This window comes from Abramis brama, assembly GCF_963993115.1.
Source record: "Abramis brama genome assembly, chromosome: 13".
Lineage (NCBI taxonomy): Eukaryota > Metazoa > Chordata > Actinopteri > Cypriniformes > Leuciscidae > Abramis > Abramis brama.
Window position 1 is genome coordinate 10946078 of NC_139975.1, and position 24778 is coordinate 10970855.

Consider the following 24778-nt stretch of genomic DNA (forward strand, 5'->3'; position numbering starts at 1 on the left):
CATTACTCAGCTGAGATTAAGTTCAACCCTTGTGCCTTTACAAATGTTTATGCATGCATTTGTTCTGTGAAACTTTCATTTTGAATTTATTTATTTATTTATTACTTACAGTGAAAGTCGGAGGGGTCCAGTGTTGTTTTGGACCCAGTTGTCTTTCAATGTATGTACAAAAACAGTTCTTCAAAATATTTAATTTTGTGTTCCACAGAAGGTTACAGGTTTTAACTGATATGAAGGTGAGTAAATGATGAAACAATGGAGAAGGCCAAGAAGAAAAAAAAAACATTAAAGGTGCCGCTGAGTGATCTCAGCTGAGTAATGATATTTTATCTGTAATATTCCCCCCAAAGTAATGACTTATTTTATGCCCGTTTTATTATTATTTCTTAATGAATTATCTAAATGATAAAATTGGCTTGTTAATGTTAACAAGCCCTCAAGCTGTTTTTATTAATTCCACCATATTAAACCCACAGTCTGACAGGACTGAATTTCATCTGATCTAACTAGATTTACCAGTGTGGTTTTCAAAGTGAATCAGGGTCACATACATCACACGAAGTGGATCAAACATGCAGATATGAATGCAGGTGGCCGTCTAAACCAATTTCAAATGGAGAGAGATCAAATGCTTTTCCGGTGTCATTCCTCTGGGCAGCCTGGACGTGTCAAGTTTTGCTTCAAAGTGAACCATGCAGGCCACTTGAGTGGTTTTATGGCTTGTACTAAATGACTTTGTGCTTAATGCTGCATTTGTGTAATGCTTGTCAAAGAATACAGATATTCTGAACAGTTTTAAGAGGCTCTGGCACATAGGCAAACTGTGAAGTGCAGGGTTGTGTGCTGATGTCACATTAAACTGAATTGAGAATGATTTTTATGTTCCAATTTATTTTCTGAATTTGAATTGGGGTAGCAAACAGAATATAGAATTTAAATGTAAGGACATCAAATTAAAGTTTTTAACAAGAAATTTTAACAAGAACTGTCAGGACGAACTTTGAATATACAGTAGGCTAGACAAAACCTTGTTTTAAAGAAATCATTATAATATTCACATTATAATGTGCTGAAAACATTTCTTTGGGGGTGAGGAGGAGGGGGTTCAAGGTTTTAAATTAGTAAACAGTTTTAAATGAAAGATTTATTGTGTGTGGTCTAAGGAGTGAACTATCATTGTTCAGGACTATATTTAGGTGAATGCATATTGTGACGTCATTTCTTAGCGTAAAATTATTACCCCAATTATAATTAACAGCAGCTTGCCACAGCTAGACACATGCAGCCTAACACTTTTATTTGTCTACGTGTCTTGAATTGCCCATCACAAACTTGTTTATTGCAGCTTCTCACTTTTGCAAAGTAATATGACCCAAAATTCCCATCAGAATGGGCAACCAGCCATAGCACGCTTCTCGCTGCCGGGCCACGGGTCACAGCCATCAACTGCACGTCCTATGTGAGCAATGCCATCATACTATAATTTATTCAGGAACACACAAGAGGATGAATCTGGTTTCTTGTTAGACATGGATGGAGTGCTATTTCCACCGGACCTGGCGCTCACGTGTGTTTACTGAGATGAGAAACAGTTGCATGATCGGTCCATTATCAGTGACCTTCTGTAGTACTAGAGGTCCCGGTTGTGTCGTACATTGGAGGACGGATATATATTTAATAGCCTTCATCCATAAGAAACTCTCTGAGGGATGAAGGTTGAACAAATAAAGACAGGAAGGTCATTGAAGAACTTTGTAAATGTGCTCCTCTGTGGGAGAAAGTTGGAGAGAGAATGCATAGATAGATCAGTTGGAAACAATGCCTTTCTGATTTGTGTTCTTGCTATAAGTAAAACCTATTGCTGTTGTGTAGACGTTTCATCTTTTGTATAACACCCTACATACCTTATGTACTGGCTCGCACTTCAGCATTCTTTACAAAATATGAAGCATATAAGCATCTAATGCAGAACAGATTATTTATTTAGTTTATTATGCTTTTCCACAAGTAATTTATCATTATTTAATATACCGTTTTTTTCCTTCATATTATGAACTTGAGCATTTGAAGTGGCATATGCCATGAAAAGATGCACAATCTCATGAACAGTGGACAGGAATGTCATGACAGTGGTACTTTTGGTGTTTGTCCAGTCAATGTTCTCTTAAAACATAACTGCCAGTCTGAGCAATTAACACTGTCCTCTTTTAAAGCTGCTTTGAAGTCATTTATCTTGTGTGGTATGCAAATAAATCAGAATGGAACTGAATAATTACTTGTGATGATAGTATCCCAGATAAATCAGCAGTCTTGGAGAGATTGTGGATTCTTTACGATTTATTCTGTGTTTATATATATATATATGACACAGTCATATACTTATGTCATGCAATAAAATGCAAATTAATTATTTAAAAATCATACAATGTGATTTTCTGGATTTTTGTTTTAGATTCCGTCTCTCATAGTTGAAGTGTACCTATGATAAAAATTACAGACCTCTGCATGCTATCTGCCATTTATTGGTTATCAGCCATAACATGAAAATAATTCTCGGCTTACTAGTTTTGCATCCCTAAATTTCATATACATATCCAAACATATTGACTGCATTGTACAGTAAGTTATTTTAGGACCTTTGATTGTTCAAACTGTTTCTGGGAAAATAAATGGACCTCTTGAAACTCTGAAGACTTTTAGCCCTGAAATCCTGTTACAGTAAATATACAATAGATGTTGCAAATAATGAATCTTTAACAGAACAAAAGAAAAACACAAGATACTGTTGCTTTTTTTTTTTTTTTTTAAGTTAAGTTAAGGTCACAAGAAAAATGTGTTTTGAAGAAAACAAAAGCCAAAAAAAATACTGTGGGTTTCTGTTTTCGGAAACAGTCGTTATTTTTTCAATAACCAGTTGTGTCACTATAATATATGTACTGCTAATGAATCTTTGGTGCGTTTTTTTTTCCCACAAACATGGTTTCTCACAGCTTCAGTCCACACTAAAAATCAAAAGACACGTGGATAGGCTCCTGTTGAAATGCTGCTCATTCATGTAGCTCTGATTCTAGAAATCTCCAGTTTTCCACACATTTCAGAATTTTTCCTTTTGCACGGTATAACAACATTGCTGGAACTCTACAGCTGTCAAATCACAGGTGGATGATGCAGTATAAATATTCCCCCAGTCACACATCTGCAATTCTGGAATATGATAGAAGACATGCAGTTCCTCATTTGCCACGAGCCAAAATATGGGAATGCTAATGTGCCGTGTGTGCAAACGTGCACGCACACATAGGTTTGATGACACTGACCTTCATCTCCTCTGGGCAAGGTAGTCGGTAGACAGCCATTTATCTTTTATTCATTCTGACATTTCTAGGGAAGGAAGCTTTCCTGCCACGGTGGCTTGTCAAAGTAGAGGCCATTTTGTGATGTGTGGCACGCTTTGGCTGATCAGCACGCATGCACACAACACCAGGCTCAGACACGTATATTCATATATCTCAGTATATCACACACACACATTGCAGTTAGTGGTGCAGTCATGTGGAGATGAGCTGTGAATGACTTGACATCTGTCAGTGAAACTAGTTTGACAGTTTTTAAAACCAGCTGCTTTTCCTTAACCTCTTTCTTTCTCCCTCTTTTGCTTTCATTTCTGTTTCTGCCTTTCATTATCCATCTCTTATGCTCCAGAAACAACATCGGTATTCTCACAAGAAGCCACACTGCACCACCTGAGCTACATATAACGACAAAAACATCTCAAATATTGTCAAATGCTTTTTGACAAGACTTCCCAACCATTGTTTCCAGCAACTGTTTTAAGTCCCTATGCCACCTTTCCAGTGCTTTCTTAAACACGAAGTCTAGAATAATGCACAGAGTCTTTCCTCCTCTGCTGTGTTTGCCTAACACCGAGCGATTCTTCTGCAACCCATTAGCATTGTCGGGACAGCAGTATGGTGTTTTGTCATTATATTGATAGACATAATGATTGAGCTGTTTGAAGATTTAGAATAGCTGTTTTTTATCATCAGATGTACTACCTCTAATTTATGCATGCTGTTCTTGTAATTCAAATTACATAGTTACACCAGTTGGTTGTCTTCATGAGTGAGTCATTTAATCATTTATTGAAAATATTTGTTCATAAACGCTGATTATTTAGGAATGAAACACAAGACTGTTATTATGAGTTACTGAATCATTTGTCCAACCTTTTTTTTCTTCAAAAACGCTGATTTATTCAGGAATTAAATAAGTGAATCACTGAATCATTCATTCAAAATGCCAAATCATTCAGAATTAAATAAACGTTAGACTAATTTGTGTTGCTCGGAGATGTACAGTGGTTCTGTTTTAGTACAGAGGTTTTGTTTGAAACTAAAATGCATTGGCGGAACAAAACAAAGTAAGTGGTAATATTGTATCTAAAATGTAAGGTATTCAATATTAACTTCATGTATACTGAACTGTTGTATCCACCTTTAACATAAGAACAGGCGCAGCCAACTGTAACTTAAATGTGCTAGGCTTCTGGTGTCATTCGCTTCATGTTATTTTAGTTGTATGCTGCTTGATATTGCAAACTGGTATTCGTTATCATATTATTTTACGTTATTATCGTAATCAACACGCTGGTTTGTAGGACAAATAGTTTTTCCATTTACTGCACTTTGTTATTCTAGTTATTTGCCTATAGCGGCTAATGAATCAGAAGTCTCACGCATTCACAGAAAACAGATTTTTTTTATATTTATATAACAGAGGTTGAGGGTTTGATTCCCAGGGAATGCAGAATGTTAAAACATATGCTTTGAATGCGCTAATAATTAACATTTGATGAAAGTGCCTACCAAATGTATAAATGAAAATGCATGTGGAAATCCTCAAGTTCGTCTGATTCTTCTTGTGAGATCCACCAAATCTGCAAATTCTCATCATTTATTTACATGACAGACCTGTTAGAATTCCTCACATGACCATTTGTAAAAAGGGCTTCATATTGCCACAGTATTGATGAATTAGTAATGCTGCAGAACCGTGAATCCATCTCCATATCCATCACTGATCTGATCACCATTTCTCTCCCACTCTTCACAGATGATAACTGTCGTCTGGGAGATTATAAAAAATTGAAGACCAAGATGTTGGACTTACACGCTCAGAGGTACTTGACCTCTGGTAACCATGGCAGCCGTGAGAAGGATATGGCAACTAGGAAGCATCTGGTGGACATGATGTTCAAGCGCTTTGACGCAGATGGTAGTGGAAGAGTTGACAGCAGTGAGCTCTCACAGGTAAGACAGTTCAAGATCATAACAAAATCAGTCTCTTTTCTTTCACCCGTTTAATTGACGTATTTAAGTGGGGTCTTTTGACCTTCTTAACGTGTATCTGTCATCTTAATGACCATTTTCAAACCAACAGAAGAGGTCAGTTTTCTGATAAAAGAGAAAAATAGAGATGTTGTAGGGTTCAACGATAAAGATTGTTTTGGGCCTGTTGAGTGAGCTATCATTTATCATTTTAAACCTTTGCTGTTTTAATCTTTCATACATGTTTTTATGCCTTGCACATGAAAACATCTGAGTATTTATGATATGCTGAATTATATGTCACCAAGGTAGAATTAACTGCTAACATATACACTGTCTTAACCACAAATTATTGGTCAGGAAATTAGCCAAATTTAAGCAAATGCACTTCTTAAAATGCCATTGCTGCTTGTCTCAGAAAAACATCAAAGACAGAATGAAGTTTTCGGCAGAATATGGGAAGTTGTGTGTGGAGTGAAGAATCACGATGAAACAGGAGTTGCATGGTGATGCTCCAGATCGTGACTTTGAGAAATATAATAATAAATGCATCTAATAATAAATGCATCTCTACCATAGTGAATAATGGAGAAAGAGCTGTCATTGAGTGGGGAGCCTTTTTAGCTGCTGGTATTGGTGAGCTTCACTCTGAAAAGTAATTTAATGCTTTGGAGTACAGGATAATATTGCAGAATGGCTTGCTTCCCAAATGATCAATGATCAAATATTATTTTTCAACAAGACAATGTTCCTGCCCAAATTTCAAAGACAACCAAGAAGTCCATCAAGGCTGGCCTGGTCAGATTCCAGATTTGAACCCTGATCTCACATTAAACTCAAAATGAACTGGGAGGCATTTTTTAACTTCTCATGAACTGTTTTAAGCCATCAACATTGAGTGGAACAACACTGAGTTTTCATTCTGTAAAAAGCTGTCTACAAGTTTACCCACTCATCTTAAACATTTAAAGAAAACAAAGGTGCTAAGTTACTTTATCTACAGTATTTGTCCCAATTATTGCTCATTTCCTGACCAGTGTTTTGAGATTAAAATGGTTAAGACCGTTAAAAGTCCATTACATATTTTGTCATATTTTTGTCTTGACCCCCTTTTTTCCAATAGTGTATATGAGGTTTTAATGAAATTGCAAGAGTAAAGAAAAGGGAAAACATAGGAAATAAGGGTTTGTGAGAGCAATTTCTCAAAAGCAGCAGTTATGGGTTTTCTTGATGCATTTTACTCACCCTCATGTCTTTCCAAACCTGTATGACTTTAATTCTTTTGTGGAACACAAAAGAAGATATTTTAAAGAATGTTGCTAACTTAACAGTTTTTGTTCCCATTGACTTTCTATTGTATGGACAAAAAACAATTCAAGTCAATGCGGATAGACTGTTTGGTTATCAACAGTCTTCAGAATATCTTCTTTTGTGTTCCACAGAAGAAATAAAGTCATACAGGTTTGGAAAGACATGAGGATGAGTAAATGATAATGTAATTATCTATATAACTCTGTAATGACAGAATTTAAATTTTTGGGTGTACTATTTTAAGTTTACAAAAAGGCAAAATAAATTATGAAGTCCAATCAAAGCCTTTATGCAAATACACGTTGTTTTCGTTTGTTTACAATAATACAATATCTAATGTTTGAATCTGATATGTTATGAAAATAGCTGGGGATCACTTTTCCCACATTCTATTGAATTAATTTGAAATGGCAAATGAGCAGGTGAGCTTGTCTCTATTTTTAATAACTCGTTCATAAACTGATCCCAGGTCAGTTGTGCTTTATCTTGTCCTGCGGCAGAAAGATTACACCTGTCCATAGAGATACTGTGCATAGCAAAATGAGCAAAATATGAAATTATTCATATTTCTCCAGAGAGAAAACTCTGAACGCACTTTCACTCTCGGTTATAGGCGTGAGCCATTTCAATTTCATTGTGCAATATTTTCATGTCATTTGCATATTTCTTCATTCTCAGTGGAAGAAGAATAGATCTCTTTTCATGCATGGCAGATTGAAGACAATGTAAAAAGTGAAAATTTGGACCGACCCTGAATACAAAAGCTTGGCCTTTTGACATGAAGCTACTGCAAGGTTGAAAAGTTGTTAGGAATGGGAACATATTGTGAAATGCCTTGCAGCAAAATCAAAGCATTTTGCTCTAATAGAGCAATTAAACTGTATCAGTATTCTGCTCAACTCTGTAGGTCTTCTGGTACACCTGGAATAATATTCATGCAGAAAGTAAAGGGACAGTCCATGAACCCTTTCTGACTTAATGAATGAGTATTGTTATTGATGCCATATCATATATTTAATAATTTATTTATATTAACATAATATAGGCATATTTAATACATAGTGTCATTCTGGAAACCACTTAATGCAAAATTTTTATATATTTAATACCAAGCCTTAAAATATACAGTACATGGTATAAAATACCATTTGTATATAATGCCACCAAAACATGCTTAAGACACTTTAAAAATGTGTGCTTCACTACATCCAATGCAAAATATTAAACAAAGTTGCATCTTCAAACAAATGATGCTCAAAAACTTTTTTCCAGAACTAACTTTTTTCCTGCATTTTTGTGCATCTAGAAGTGTTTATATTTGAAAGTGATAGAATAAGTACATGCCTAAAGCTGTTCTGGGATTTCATTAAGCACGGTGGATTGGATGTAGAGAGTCGTTCATTATGGAAAACTTTGCTGACATCGCCTGTAGCATGCGGCGCGCATATCAAAGAGGTGCATCAACAAATTTCAGCATTTGAAAGTTTGCTTGTTTGTTTGGTTTGTCTTCGAAGTAAATGGTAAATCAACACTGTAAAGCAAAAGAGGAGAAAGTAAAGGTGTTGAATCCGTTTCTGTGCTGGTATCAAGTCTCTGTAAGAAGATTAGAGATGGCAACAGATAATAAAAGGACAGGATTGAATCTGAACACACAGGTCTGGTTTTAGTAATATAAGTCAGTGTGGGTCAGTCTTAGCACTAGGTATGCTAAAGCTTTCAGGACATGGTATATATATGAAGACTTCAGATGCAAAAGCCTCTAAGTGCCATCTGAAATTTTCTTCTAAAATTAGCATTTTTATCAAGCTCGTATATTTAGGTTCAGTAATTTCACTTTAATTACAATTAATAGGTCATTTTCATTGCCATTAAAGTGAAATAACTGAACATAGACATACAAGCTTGATAAAAATTATCATTCTAGAAGAAAATTTCAGATGGCACTTAGAGGCTTTTGCATCTGAAGTCTTCATATCAGGTATATATATATATATATATATATATATATATATATATATATATATATATATATATATATATACCATATAAACCACATAATGTATATAGTTTATATCACTTTCGGTAAGTTTTGAATCCATTGACCACCAGTCACCAAGTTAAATATGATTGTTCATACCGCATATGCTCAAGGCATTTTCCAAATCTTAACAGTGAATCTAACCCCTAACATTTATTATCAAAAATCCCTCCAGCTTTCTTTCTCTAACTGTAATTACTATCAGATATTTCTGGCATGGATGAATGATAGAACGTTTTACAGTAATCCCTCATGTTTTCCAGCATAAGGCTGTTATAAAATCTTGCTCACTTCTGGATGTTTGCCAGCCGACAGGATGCACAATGTCTGATGCAGATAGGAATCACATCTTTAATTATTCAGAATGGTACACTAGAGAAGTTTTGCTTCAGGATGGAGATTTTACATCAGACGTCATGTGGTGGAGGCCCAAGACGGCACCAAAGTTGTGTAAACAAACATGTCCTTAAATGTGAACATCCTTTGTTAGTATTTCCTTGAGCAACATTCACTGCACAAAACACATTTGCGCTGGTAAGTAATCATGTTATACAGTAGGTGCTGCTCTGGATTTAATCTCTTTAATGTTTTGATCTTTAATCTTGTTGTCATGCAGGTCATCAAGCAGGAAGGTCTGAGCAGGACGGCATCAGAGTGCACCCTGTTCGACCTGTTCAAATTTAACGACGTCAACGATGACGAACACCTAACTAGAGAGGAGTTCTACGCAGCTTTTGGTGAGTGTTGGGTTTTCATAAAGTGTTGAAAGTGAACAAAGCTGAGAGAAATTTTCAGCTGCATAATTAGCACCGTCATGGCTGAATGCACATTCAGTAACTGTGACACTTATTTTCAGTGTCATTTGTTAATAGCACAATGGATAATTGCAGTATTTTCATGAAGAAACTGAACACATTTTCAGTCTCGGTTACAGATGTGAGCAAGTTTATTTTCATTGTGCAATATTTTGGATATGTGTTTTGGATATTTTGGATATGGATATGTGTTCATTCTCACAGGAAGTAGATTAGTCTCTTTTTTATTAGTGATTGGACGTGTGAGGAAGTTAACTGTTCTCGTTCTTATTCCAATTAGACATGATGAAAGCAATGACTTGCAGTTCAGTAAGTCGAGAAACACTGATTTGTTCAAGTCAAGTTTGTTAACGACAGATTTTTTGTTATTGTTGTCTTCGATTTTTACGTTTTTTGACTGATTCAGCTAACTCAGTCAATTGTTCACAAATCAAACTGCAACTACTGAGGACTTAAAGGAATAGTTAACTTAAAAACACAAATTCTGTCATCATTTACTCATTTACAAGTTGTTTCAAACCTGTATGAATTTCTTTCTTCTGCTGAACACAAAGGAAGATATTTTGAAGACAGTTGATTGACCCCATTGACTTCCATAGTAGGAAAAAAAATGCTTCAGTTTCAGTGCAGTGCTCCGTTAGTGGCGTTAAAAAACTGCGAACAGAGCCAAACATCATGAAAATCATTAGGTTCCAGTAAAATATTGCAATATCCAGGTTCTTGGATTCCAGCCCTGCTCTTCATAGCAAGTTCAGACCATTGGCATTAAAAATGTAATGAAGTGACATTTCTCTGTTAGTCCATTCCACTGGGTCAACGGCCTCTGAAATGGACTGTGACTCTGACAACCCACTGTTAGAAAGTCAGATCTTGCGGTCATCGTAAAGGTGAATGGATCCTAATTAAGCTCTAATTGAAGTCTACAGTCACATTTTTCAGTAAGCCACTGAACAGTGGCGGCCTGAGTACCATTTTCCTCTTTCGTGTACTCATTAACGGATTTGCTGAAGAGAAACTGAGGCACACTAATTAACTGCATGACTCAAGATGCAAGTAACATTTGGTATAGAGCATTTGTGTCAGCCTGGAAACTAAGTTATTTTGCTAAAGTAGATGAACGCCCAGACTCCATGGAGTGCCTGTAGTAATCAAGCTGATGAAAGATGTTTTATGTTGAAGAGGTGGACAAGACTGACCTCACTAAACTGAGCCGGTCCTCTGGTTTTATGATACATTTTTCTATTTTATAGAAATATATTTCGAATGTATACACACACACGCACACATACACACACATTGGGTTTTCATGTTTTATGGGGACATTCCATGTACAGAATGACTTTTATACTGTGCAACCTGTATATTCTATCCCCCAACCCTAAACCTACCCATCACAGAAAACTTTCTGCATTTTTATATTTTTAAAAAGGATCATATAGAATTATTTATAAACTGTTTTCCTCACGGGGACCAAAAAATATCCCCACAAGGACAAGGAATTTGGATATCGTAATCTTTGTGGAGACATGTTGTCCCCATAATGTAGGGTTTACTAGGACCACACACACTGCTGTTCAAAAGTTTGTTAATGTTAATGTTTTTTTGTTTTTTTTCTTTGTTTGTTTGTTTTTTAAATCTATTATGCTAACCAAGGATGCATCCTTTTTTTGTAATTTATAAATGTATTTATAAACGTATTTATGTACTTATTTAGCAGCCATTACTTGTGATACTGTGATACATTTTTGTTTCTGGGTTCTTTGATGACTAGAAGGTTCAAATGAACAGCATTTATAAAACATTTAAATATGAATTCAAATATTGGTAACACTTTACAATAAGGTTCACAAGTTAACATTAGTTAATGTATTAACTAACATGAACTAACAATGAGCAATATATTTGTTACAGTATTTATTAATCTTTGTTAATGTGAGTTAATAAAAATACAGCTGTTCATTGTTTGTTCATGTTAGTCCACAGTGCATTAACTAATGTTAACAAATACAACCTTTGATTTCAATAACGTATTAGTAAATGTTGAAATCAATATTAATTGAGATTTATAAATGCTGAAGAAGTATTGTTCATTCTTAGTTCATGTTAACTAAGGTTGTTAACTAATGAACCTTATTGTAAAGTGTTAACCAAATATTGTGTAACATTTTAATTTAAGTCAATTGGAGATGGTGTTTTTTTATCAATTTAATACATTGTAGCTGAATAAAAGTATTAAAATATTCCTGACCCCAAACTTAATAGTGTGTGTGATATATAAATTACAAAAAAGGATGCAGCCTTGGTTAGCATAATAGAATTAAAAAAAACACATATATAGATAACACTTTACAATAATGTTTAATTTGTTATCATGTTATTGTACAGTATTAACTAACGTGAACTAACTATGAGCAATACATTTGTTACAGTATTTATCTTTGTTAACGTTAGTTGCATTGTTCATTGTTTGTTCATGTTAGGATGGGATAAAAAAATAAAGAAAGGACAACAATGCATAGAGCACTTTTCCGAGAATCCCGTTGTTACACACTGTGTTTTTGAGCAAAAAGCAGCTTTTCAGACAGGAAGTAGATTTTAGAATGAGAATCACTGCCTTTGTCTGTCTCCGTGCATTTACTCCGATCTCAGCGGGAGTTTGGATGAGGTGGGAACAGCCCTACAGGCAAATAAATAAATAAATAAATAAATAAATAAATAAATAAATAAATAAATAAATAAATAAATAAATAAATAAATGTCTTGCTACTTTTGCTATTCTTCTAAACTTAAAGATAAAAAGATTACATGACATTTTGTCAGACACCTTCAGAGAACTCCTTCACACTGTCTGTTTCCAGCTCCTGATGCTTTGAACAAATGTTTTTGAAGAGTTTGAAGAATACTACTTTATAAACAGTGCATGTTGGTTGTACCAACAGCATTAGAGTTCATGCTGTGAGATGGTGCTTTAGATATCTGCCACGACATGTATGAGAATGTGAATATCTGAATGTGTTTAGTCGGTTTCGACCTTCAGTGTGAAATTTACCCACTGATATGAGCTTCTCAGGTTCACCAGATCCTGGCTTCTTTTTCCATCACATGGGCACCCGCTCCAAACCATTTTCTCAAAATGTAAAAAGGTCTAACCTCATTGACCCTGTTCACTCCATGTATATTCACACTGATAGCGATCTGCAACATTAAAGCAACACGGAATCATTCATTTAATATGGGCATGTCCAACAAAGTTGAGTTGAGAAAAGTTGAACTTTATGCAAATGAGCATTGATGTAATATGGCAACTTTTGATAGAAGCAAAGTCAGTGATCTGTCTCCTGTGAGATAGTAGTCAAGTGTAGGCAAGATGGAGAGGTTAATGCTACTGTGAGCAGTTTCACCATTCTATGTAATTTGTTTCAGCCCACATACAGCGATAAAATACAAAATGATGCAAATAAACCATATCAGAAATTGATTCATAGAATGAAACTCATTAATCTTGTTCATGATGTGTATTATGTATTGCAATTTATACACAAACACTGCAGCAAGAAAACGGATTGATTTCCAAAACAGAATGGTGTCTTTTTTTTATCATTTACAAGATTTTAAAAAACTATGGCTAATTATATACAGCCCATCAATAATGTATAACAATAACGGTCAATAAGACAGCTACCTGACCTCCAGTGATAAAATTGCTCTCTGTGTGTGAGTCAAGCAGCTGTTCTCTTACGAGAGTTCTCTCGTACTGCGTTTTAACCAAAACGCTACGGGAAAAGTCTCTTTTCACGAAACACTGAAGCAAAAAATTATCCTTTAATTTTCATATATGTAAAACGCGTTGCGGCAGCAGTCAGCTATGGCGAGACGGCTTGCTCGCTCATTGGCTGCTCTGCGGCAACTGCATAAGCCTATCGAGCGAGGCCTGAGGTGACGTCAGGCCAATGAGGGCGCTTCGCGCCCTCCTCGCCACTTCCCGCCGAGACGGGCGTGGCTTACCTCTATAAAAGGAGCTCGAGAAGGCTGATTCACTTGATTTTAATCTCTTCAGCGAAGCGCACGCATCGCTGGATCACGAGGAAGCACGCGTCGTCTGATGCAAGCACTTCAGCGGGACGAGCCCTTGAAGCCGCTGGCCAACGCCGCCTTCTACCGCCGTACCTGCTGCGCTTTCCGACGCCATATCCTTTACATTCTTTGTTCTTGTGTATGTGTGTGTGTGTGTGTGTTCGCTTTGCAACACACACCCCTAAAAGAGCTGCGTCTTTTTCAAGACGACTTCTCATGCAGCGCTCGCGCTCGCTGACGGCGAACGCCTTCACTCCGAGCAAATTGCCTACGGTGACTCTGAGGACTCGCCGGGCATCCTTTCCGAGGCTGCCCTTCCTGGAAGCGGATGGCGGGATTAGTTTTTCTTTACGTTACAAGAAAAGCTACCCTGCCTCTGCACGCGTCATTCACCGGCGAAGGAGAAAAGAGTGTTCTTAGTCCCACCGTTGGTCGGTCTGACCTCTTTTCTCTCACATTTCTCAGTTCCCTGTTCGGCGACTGGAAATATTATTGCAGCAAGTGAGTCTGTTACACGCTTGCCTGCCAGCAAACGCCGAAGAATACATGTTGACGCCGCTTTCAAAAGCCTGTATCCCCCTGTGGCTCAGTGGTGGAATTATAGGTTTTTCACACGGGAGGCCGGGGTTCGGATCCCGGTCTAGCGGCATATATATTTATGCCGCCAATGCTTTGCTCTGTCAGTCCCCTGAAGGCGACTGCAGAGATGCATTTTGCAGCCAGCGAGCGCGTAGTACCCGCTTGCCTGCAACCGAACACCGTTTCTACGGTTCCCGTGCGTCACTGGCGAAAGGAGAATGGAGTATTTTCAGCCCCGCTGAAACTGGGCAATATCCACTCTTCTCACATTCTGGCATTTTGCAGGCGTCTGAAAATGCAAATCACTCTGTCTGTTCCCCGAGAGGCAACTGCAGACGTGTTTTTTTTTTTTTTTTTGCTGCCCACGAGCACGTGGTACATGCCTGCAAGCAAACGCCAGTGTGGATAATACTCGCGCTGACTTTGTCTATGTATCTTCACTGTGGTCCAGTGGTAGATTCTTAGACTTGCGCGCGGGGGATCGGAGGTTCGAACCCCAGGCCTGCCGGCAGAAAATATTTATGCCGCCGAAAGCAAATCACTCTGTTTGTTCCCCGAGAGGCAACTGCAGACGTGTTTTTTGCTGCCCACGAGCACGTGGTACATGCCTGCAAGCATACGCCAGTGTGGATAACACTCGCGCTGACTTTGTCTATGTATCTTCACTGTGGTCCAGTGGTAGATTCTTAGACTTGCGCGCGGGGGATCGGAGGTTCGAACCCCAGGCCTGCCGGCAGAAAATATTTATGCCGCCGAATGCAAATCACTCTGTTTGTTCCCCGAGAGGCAACTGCAGACGTGTTTTTTGCAGCCCACGAGCTACTTCTACCGAAGTCCCGGCCACGGCCGATGATGCTATATGTGTAGAGAAGATGCCCACTGCTAGTGCCCATCCCTACACACTAGCACAGCCCTTCACACAGGGCCCGCGCTCATATATTCGACTCGGGTCGATCACGCACACAACATAGTGAACGTGCCCACTGCCTAGTGCCCACAAACACTATGTTCTGCATGCCTTGTGGTTTCTGTAAAGACGAAACCTGTGTTCATTCACTCTGCTCAGACAGACAGTGCACTCATTGCAGTAACTGTGCCCGCTCTCCCGCGCCCACACTTACTCACGGTATTTTCTGGTGTCCCGGCCACGGCCGATGGTGCTATAAGTGTAGTGTCGATGCCCACTCCTCAGTGCCCATCTCTACACACAAGCACAGCCCTACACTTAGGGCTCGCGCACATAAAATCGACTCAGGTCGATTGCGCTTCCAACATAGTGAAAGTGCCCGCACAAACACTATGTCTCACAGACCACAGGCTCTCTGTAAAAACGAGATCTGTGCGCGCTCGCTCTGCTCAGTCAGACAGCGCGCACAAAGCAGTGAATGTGCCCGCTTCCCGCCCACATTTACTCGCAGACATGAGTCCCGCGGGACCCGCTCAGCCCTCCCTCACTCAGTCAAGCGCTGTAGTAAGGTCGAGGACGAGCGCTCTGCCCGCTGTAATAAGCGCGCCCCCCGCCTCGAATGCCACAGGTATAACGCCTACGTTATTGCGCCCCGAAGCGCCTCTGTCGCACGGCGAACAGAGCGCGCTTCGCATCCAGCCCTTAGCCAACCATGCAGAAGCATGGGCAGCGCTTCCAGGGGTTTCGGACTGGGTGCTAGGCATTATAAGAGAGGCTTCTCGCTACAGTTTTGTCGACGCCCTCCCCGCTTCACAGCGCGCGTCCAAACTACGGTGGTTTCAGAAGTAGCACACCTACTTCGCGCCGAAATATCAAAACTGGTAAGCAAAGGGGCGATAGAGCGTGTGCCCCAAGCTCAAAGCGAAGGGGGGCTATACAGCAGATACTTTCTAGTCCCCAAAAGGACGGTGGTATCAGACCCATACTGGATCTAAGACAGCTGAACAAAGCATTAGTGAAACGCAGTTTCAAAATGCTCACGACCAGGAAAATCCTCGCGCATGTTCGCCGAGGAGACTGGTTTATGTCAATAGATCTGAAGGACGCGTATTTTCAAATACAGATAGCGTCACATCACAGGCGATACTTGAGATTCGCCTTCGGGGGTCAGACATACCAGTATACAGTCCTGCCGTTCGGTTTGTCCCTGGCACCCCGTACATTTACGAAATGCATGGACGCAGCGCTCGCTCCTCTCAGACTCAGAGGCATGCGAGTGCTGAACTATTTGGACGACTGGTTGATCCTAGCCCAATCACGATCTCAGCTCGTGGAGCACAGAACCATTTTACTCGATCACCTCGAGAATCTTGGTATCACGGCCAATTGGGCGAAGAGTTCACTGAACCCCAGTCAAACGATTTCGTTTCTGGGTATCGTTCTGGACTCGCAGTCTATGACAGCGCGGCTGTTGCCACAGCGCGTGCTGCACATTCAACGCGCGGCGAAGTCTTTCCGCCGCGGCGCTTTCACCCCGCTCAGGAAGTTTCAAAGGATGCTGGGTCTCATGGCCTCAGCATCATCAGTTCTCCGGCTGGGCTTGCTCCGCATGCGCCCGCTGCAGTTCTGGTTGAAAGCGCGGGTACCCGGTCGATTACGCCTCAAGGTCGATCAGAACTGTGTTACAGCCCTGGTGCCTTGGATGGCGGACGACTGGTACCGATCAGGTGTAAGCCTGGGGACTTCCTCGGGAGTGAGGATGGTGTCGACAGACGCATCCACCTCGGGATGGGGAGCGCTGCTCGAGGGCAGACCGTTCTTCGGCCTGTGGTCGGAACGAGAAAAGCTCCAACACATAAACTGCCTAGAAATGCTGGCAGTGCACAACGCGCTGACGCGTTTTTGTCCCCACATCAAGGACCAACACGTCATAGTCCGTTCGGACAACATGGCTGTGGTGTCCTACATAAATCGCCAAGGCGGTCTGAAATCCACATCCCTGTACAGGCGTCAGAATGTGGGCCCAGACAGACTGTCCAGGAACAACGTTCCCCCGGGCGAATGGTCTCTACACCCACAAACAGTCCGGCTGTTGTGGGAGAGATTCGGCAGAGCGGAGGTGGACCTATTCGCGTCCCACGAAAACGCTCACTGCCCCGCGTTCTCTTCAAAGAGCGACAGCGCGCTGTCCCGAAGGTGGCCGCGCTGCCCGCTATACGCTTTTCCCCCCGTCTCCCTCCTGCCACAGGTGTTGGAACGGGTCAGGGAAACAAAATGCCCAGTGCTGCTTGTAGCACCGTTCTGGGAGAACCAAGCATGGTTCCCAGTCCTGATGCAGTTAGCAGACATCGCTCCATGGCCAGTGCCGTTGAGGAGAGATCTCCTCTCGCAGGCCGGGGGCTCGATTTGGCACCCACACCCGGAACTGTGGTCCCTTCATGTGTGGGCGCTCAACGGATACCCGTTGGTCTCGCAGAGGGAGTCATGAATACCATCACTCAGGCTAGAGCACCGTCGACTTGGCGGCTTTATGCTTCGAAGTGGTCGGTTTTCTCCGGCTGGTGTACAGCTCGGAGCCTTTCACCCCTCGAATGCGAGGTAACGGAGGTTCTCTCCTTCCTACAAGAGCTGTTGGATAAGGGCAGATCCCCTTCCACGCTCAAAGTGTATGTGGCGGCTATTTCAGCGTTCTCCGGTTCAACGCTGGGTCAGTCACTGGGAAGGAACGATTTAGTCATCCGCTTCCTCAGGAGAGCTAGGAGACTGAATCCACCCAGACCTCCTTCAGTCCCTATGTGGGACCTTTCTACGGTCTTGGCGGCCATGAAAGGTGCCCCTTTCGAGCCTATCCAGTCTATTAGCCTCAAACATTTGTCTTTCAAAAAAGTGTTTTTGATGGCTCTCGCTTCAGTGAAGCGCATAGGCGATCTGCACGCGCTCTCTGTGAGCCCGGCGTGCTTGGAGTTTGGTCCTATGACTCTAAAGTCATACTCAAACCTAAGCACGGCTATGTGCCGAAATCCCTCAACACGCCTTTTCGGGCTCAGGTTATTTCCCTGTCTGCCCTGCCGGCATCGAGTGAGGAGGGGGACTCGAGTTTTCTTTGCCCTGTTAGGGCTTTAAGAGCTTATATGTCCCGCTCTGCTGTCTTCAGACAGACAGAGCAGCTCTTTGTCTCGTTCAGCGGACGTTCCAAAGGAATGGCTGTTTCGAAACAAAGTCTATCCAGATGGATAGTTGACGCCATAGCGCTGGCTTATACTGTCAAGGGCATTCAATGCCCGTTGTGAGTTAGAGCGCATTCTACGAAAGGCGTTGCCTCCTCGTGGGCTTGGTCCAGCGGGATTTCCCTACAGGATATATGTACGGCGGCAGGCTGGGCCTCTCCGTCTACATTTATCAGGTTTTATAACCTAGAGGTTCCCGCCTTACAGGCTAAGCTTTTGTCGGTGTAATCTATTCAGCTGTCTAGCCAGACCTCCGAAATCGCAGGCGCAATGCGCTACCGACTATCTTGGGCAGAACTGTGTAAGACCCACATTTCCCACATTAGTTCAGGCTCCCTACCCTGTCTATGTGATGTCATATTCGCGTCTGTGGACATGTCTATATAAGGACGGAGGGAAACCCCTCCTGTCTTTAGACTCTCCCTGTGAGGTCACGTTAAGCCTGCGGACGCTACAGTATAGGGAATTAAGGCTCCCCTCCCTTATTCCCTGACTCTGTGTGAGTCTATCTGGTGATTATGCACTGTATGCCTGAAATAGCTTCCGGTGATCAGTGTTTTTATCCTAGCACGCACGGCGTTTTACAAGGGGTTCCCGTAGCGTTTTGGTTAAAACGCAGTACGAGAGAACTCTCGTAAGAGAACGTACTCGGTTACTAACGTAACCTCGGTTCTCTCTAGAAGAGGGAACGAGTACTGCGTTCTCTGCCGTGCGTCTGGTTCACTCTGGTTCGCTTCGGCGATCAAAATCAAGTGAATCAGCCTTCTCGAGCTCCTTTTATAGAGGTAAGCCACGCCCGTCTCGGCGGGAAGTGGCGAGGAGGGCGCGAAGCGCCCTCATTGGCCTGACGTCACCTCAGGCCTCGCTCGATAGGCTTATGCAGTTGCCGCAGAGCAGCCAATGAGCGAGCAAGCCGTCTCGCCATAGCTGACTGCTGCCGCAACGCGTTTTACATATATGAAAATTAAAGGATAATTTTTTGCTTCAGTGTTTCGTGAAAAGAGACTTTTCCCGTAGCGTTTTGGTTAAAACGCAGTACTCGTTCCCTCTTCTAGAGAGAACCGAGGTTACGTTAGTAACCGAGTACGTTTCTCCAGTATTCATTGTGACATTTGATCTGGCTTTGTCTGTTGTGAGATATTGTGATGCAGGAGATGCAGCTGAAAATCTGTAAACAGCATTATTTATTGACTGGTTTTAACATTAATTTATTGCATGAATGATTTATTATTTCACATGAATAACTCAGACTTACTCTTGCATGATTTTGATCTTGGTGGTCTGATATGGGGCTAAATGTACACTATGGTGTAGTAGACTCTGGTCTGATGGGGTTAGCACACTTTGGTATGATAAAGAAGGTTGAATCTGGTCTGATGGGATTTACTGATGTGAACAGAGCTTGTCAGCGTTGACTTGTGTTGTTCAAACTCTCCAGGTCCGGGTGTACATCAGTCACATGGGTATATATCTCAGTCCTGATGGAGGGTGACAGCCCATGAAAGCATGAAACTGTCCAGTTTTGGTTTGGAGAGTCTCTGGTCTTCCTAAAGTAAGATGGAGGGCAAGGGAATCTAAAAGAGCTGGGCAAGGTATCTTATGCGGTGTTTAAGTAAATTATGCAGCCTAAAAACTTTCTAATTGCACTGCATCTAAGTACATTACCGAAAGATGCTGCCTGGGTTCTTCATGCCCTCTCGATTCCATATTGCAGCAATTAGCACATGGTCTATGAGAAGTTTTAGAGACATGCTAAATGTGTTTACTCAGATTCTGGCCCTTTTCATAATTATTTGAGTAGTTCACACATTTAATGCTAAACATGTGACTCGTTTATTCATAGCAGTAATTATAATTAACGTATACTCATGTTTTTTTTATCAGGTTCGGTTCCCAACATGCATGAATCTCACAAGCTCAGCGAGCAAGCGAAAATTGGACTGGAAATATCTTGCATATATTTCAGCATCAGTTTAGAAATAAGTTTTCCAAATCTGAATGATGAATCTGCTGAACCAAAACTGGACGTAACGATTGGGTTGAATCAGTCAATCCATTTTGCGAACAAATCATTTAGTCTGGTTTTGTGAACTGGTTTAGCCAAAAAGCTTTGTTCACAAATTGGTGCCTTAACATGTTTATGCTTGCACTGGTAAAATATACCTTGACTTAAGGTAATCAGATTGTTAGTTAGTTAGGAATTACTTCAGGGTTTCTTATAATGTCTGAAATACAAATTAAAAGAAAGTTACAATTGTGTAAAATTCTTATATATTGTTTGGGGAAGTTTTTGAAGCCAACAATGTGTTGAAAAATGACAAATCTTCCTGTCATTTTTCTGCTTTTGACTCTTGTTTACTCATGCTCCTACTTGTGATTGGTGTGCCTACGTGGTTCTTTATCATGATTGGTTTGTTCAGCTGGCATATCTGTATGCTTCATGCTTCAAACTATTTACATCCCCCAGTGGAGTCAGAAGGCAATTACTTAACGCCACGCCGGCCCACAATGCCGTTCCTTTCACCTGTCAGGGCTGATATGCCTCCGGAGAGAACGTCAATCCACCTGCTCTGTCTGCTAAACAGACAAACACTCGCACACACACACACACACAGAAATTCAGGATCCGCTCAATATCATTGGCAGTGGAGAATTGCGTGATAAGAAACAGTGCCTCACTTGAAACAAAATTGACTTCGGTGAAAGGCAATACAGACTTTTAAATATTGCCATATGGAAAGTGAGAGAAAAAAACAAGGTGGCGAGTTAGAGAAAGATAGATAAAAATAAAAAAAATCACAGTTCTGTAATACGGTGTGAAATGCGCTTTAATTAATCAAATTTAACCAGGAGTCTATCCCATTTTTTTTCCTTGAACAGTCCCTCTTGTATATGAGCTCCAATTAGAAGTACTGTATGTGTACTGTGATGGCATGCTAATATGAGCGCATTCTCCAGTGTCTCTACTGACAAATGCCATGGAGATGGTGTTTTTCACAGGTGGTGTGAAGTCAGCCTTTCTTCAGCTTCTATTACTGCCTGTCTCTCACATTGATTGGGTCACAGTAAAGGTTTTATTCCATCTGACTTCAATGACTTCAACTTTTAAAAGATTCTGCAGCTATCACAGAAGCCTTACAGACTCATAAATGTACTAGTGGATGGGCGGCAGAGAGCGGAGCATGACTTTTGATGGAAGGGCAGCTGGTAATTATGATTGAAGACCGTTGACGGCATCGCTGCTTGTTGGAAAGGGTCTGTTGTTGTTTTCTTGAGCTTTTACACTGTATATTGTAAACTATCCTAAAGTAGCAGTTCTAAAGTCTAATGACTGAAATCTTGGTTCCTCTGGTTTTCTCTTTAGCTGTGTTTACATAGTGTTTGGGACTGACAGGTGTGACTCTCGAATTGTTGTGTTCATTCCGGGGTTGTCAAGACATTTACATTCCCGTTCAATTCCTGAATATGAATTTAATTTAAACTGAGGTTGCAATCAGATGCCGATAAGCATTTCAAATTTGGAGGTAAGGTAGAAAATTGAAGCCGTGTTTCCACTTCAGGAACTTTCCCCAGGAACTAGGAACTTTGGGGTGGTACTCTGTGTATTTCGACCACAGGAACCAGGGTCTAAATGAAGTTCGGGGTAAAGATTTCCCCCTCAGAAAGTCCCTGCTTGCGAGGTAGAACTTTTTCAAAGTTCAGGAACTTTCGGGGTGGGACTTGGGCGCTGAACATGCTGATTGGTTGAGTTCATGCCACATTCCGATTGGTTGACTCCACGCAGCATTTAAATTTAAACGACCATTTTTAAAAATCTGCTCTCCTACGTCTCCGGTCTAATTTCGGTGGAAACGCGGCTTTAGTAACACTTTATTTTGATGGTCCCTTTAGACATTCCGTTGACTATAAGTATCATTGCACCTACATGTCAACTAACTTTCATTAGAGTATTAGTAAACTCTCTGCTTAATATACTATGCTAACACTTTATTTTGATGGTCCCCCAACAGACATTCTACTGACTAAAAGTAACTTTGCAAGTACGTGTCAACTTATTTTACTAACCATACCAGTCTACTAATACTCAAATGAGAGTTTGTTGACATGTAATGAAAGTTAGTTGACATGTTATTGACATGCAATGTTACTTATAGTCAACAGAATATTCAGCCCGTTCTCATCCCAAGGCGTCATATACTGAAGCTTTTGACATTTCGTCTACATCGAACGCACATGGCACCCTTTAGCGTCAATATGAGACGCAGATAGATATGGGCCAGAAGGCACCTCCTAGCGGCCTAACCCTAACCCTACCCCAGACCTAAACCTACCCATAACCGGACAAAGCTCTGTGCGTGTCATATTGACGCTAAAGGGTGCCATGTGCGTAGACGAAATGTCAAAAGCGTCAGTATATGACACCCTAGGATGAGAATGCGTTGGAATATTTAAATGTGTCCATCAAAATATGGTGTAACCGAAAAATTCAAATAAATTGAAATTCAAAGAAATCCCCTTAACTGACGCTTTCAGCTAGAAATTTACACTACTGTTCAACAATTTGGGGGAGTGGCATAGCGGGCAGGCGTGTTGGGGGGCCATGCGATAAACAACCCCCTAAAAGAGGACTAAAAAACGTATTCTGCTGCTGTGTGCATGGGATTTCTCTCACTGAGTTGAAATAACTGTAGCTCTGCTTGCAGTAGAAGCATCACCACTCTGTAATGGTAAAGACTCATGCTGCTGCTGTGAGAGATGGTCGAGCCCTGAGGGAGAGTCTACTCATCTGCTACACGTGCTCTAAATGAGGGGTAAAACCTGTACTTGCTGCACTGTCATTAATCACAAACAATGACTGAGGATTAAATGCCTGGACAGCACCTGCCATACTATTTCCACATTATATGTAGTCTTGCATTGTGATTGGTGCACCATATTTGTTTAGGCTGCATCTGGGTATTTTTAATACCATAATCTCTTTCTCTATTTCTGTTTCCTACACTGACATCCACCTAAACAAATACTCATCTTCTCACTTGTATTCCTTGTTCTGAAAAATCCATTTGTCTTTCAATCCTACAGGTAATTGTAAAACGTGGTGCCTTGCCTTAGAGCAAATTCCAAATCTACTAAGACACAAAAGAGTGTAATTGAATGGCTTGAAAAAATATTGCTGAATTCTAGACCTCACTCATACACATGGTCTGTTTTGAAAGGTAGTTGTACTTGTACTGATTTACTGCATTCAGGCTTTATTTATTGTATTCATGAGAGTTCAGATTAATTTTTGCCAATGACAATAGGGTAAAGAGATGAAGATGTAGCCATGCTTAAAGGAATAGTTCACCCCAATTTGAAGGTCCAAAAAGGACATATAGCACCATTTGTGTTTGTGTGTGTGTGTGTGTGTGTGTGTGTGTGTGTGTGTGTGTGTGTGTGTGTGTGTGTGTGTGTGTGTGTGTGTGTGTGTGTGTGTGTGTGTGTGTGTGTGTGTGTGTGTGTGTGTGTTTTCAGGATTTTAAAATATTAATACACCCAAAACTTTTGAACAATTTTATAGCTCAAGTCACATGGACCACTTGCATTTGTCACTTTTTGTCCTTTATGGTGTCTGGCAGAAATAATCTCTACTTTTTTGTATAGAAAAAGGCTCAGATGTTCTGTAAAATAAAATGTTGTGTTTCGTAGAGATAAAAAAAAAAAAAACCTTAAGTAATGACAAAAATGGAATTATAAGAATCCTAGAAAAAAATATCAAGAGTGAATTGTTGCCTTTTGTGTATTGTCTATACACTCCATGAGAGGTTTAATAGTCATGAATAGAAATGACTATTCAGTCTGCTTTGTTCAGTTCTGATTTCTGAGTACCTCATATTATTCTCTCATTTCCCCATACTGTTCTAAAAGCCCCAATCTGGTAAGTCAGCAAGAGTTCATTCTCTTTGTCCACACCACTTTTTAAAACAGCTTGTCTTTTTGTTTTGTGTTTGTGGTGCTGAAATGGAAATTTTTTAATGTTTTGCTGAGAGTCACTGCATTCTTAGTGGAAAACAACAATGTCAAATTCAGCTCTCACATGCTCAGACACATGCTCCATATTGTCTAGGTTTTCCATGGCTCACTGTCTGTTTTTCTGAATTCACAAAAGAAATGCAAATACAGGGGTCATTACTTCTAATGTACAACCTCTGGTGTAGAGCTGCCATTTTGGTGTATTAAAATAAAAAGTTCTATTTTCACATATTAGAACCCAGAACCCTTTGAACTGAAAGCAACAACTTCACAATCAATGATGAATTCACAATCAATTGATGATCCTTGCATTAATTCATTGGCTTACAAAATCCCAGGATAGACTGTGACAGATAAATATGTTTGAAGTTCCTTTAAACACTTGAATTGAAGTGGAGCTGCGGTATCAAGGTGGTACCACACTCCCGCAATCCTCTTTTTTTTTTAAGTAGCCTGACTGCTCCAATTTTGATGTCTGCTGATTGTAG

General features: G+C 40.5%; 1 protein-coding gene across 2 annotated transcripts in view; it reads left to right on the plus strand.

The window, feature by feature from the left end:
• Window positions 1–24778, plus strand: part of fstl5 (follistatin-like 5) — a 122388-nt gene that overhangs the window by 52237 nt on the left and 45373 nt on the right. For both annotated transcript variants that reach the window (XM_084132523.1, XM_084132522.1), the window contains exons 5-6: window positions 5113–5309; window positions 9293–9413. In XM_084132523.1, coding sequence (XP_083988649.1) covers window positions 5113–5309; window positions 9293–9413 — 318 coding nt within the window. The remainder of the gene's footprint in view (window positions 1–5112; window positions 5310–9292; window positions 9414–24778) is intronic.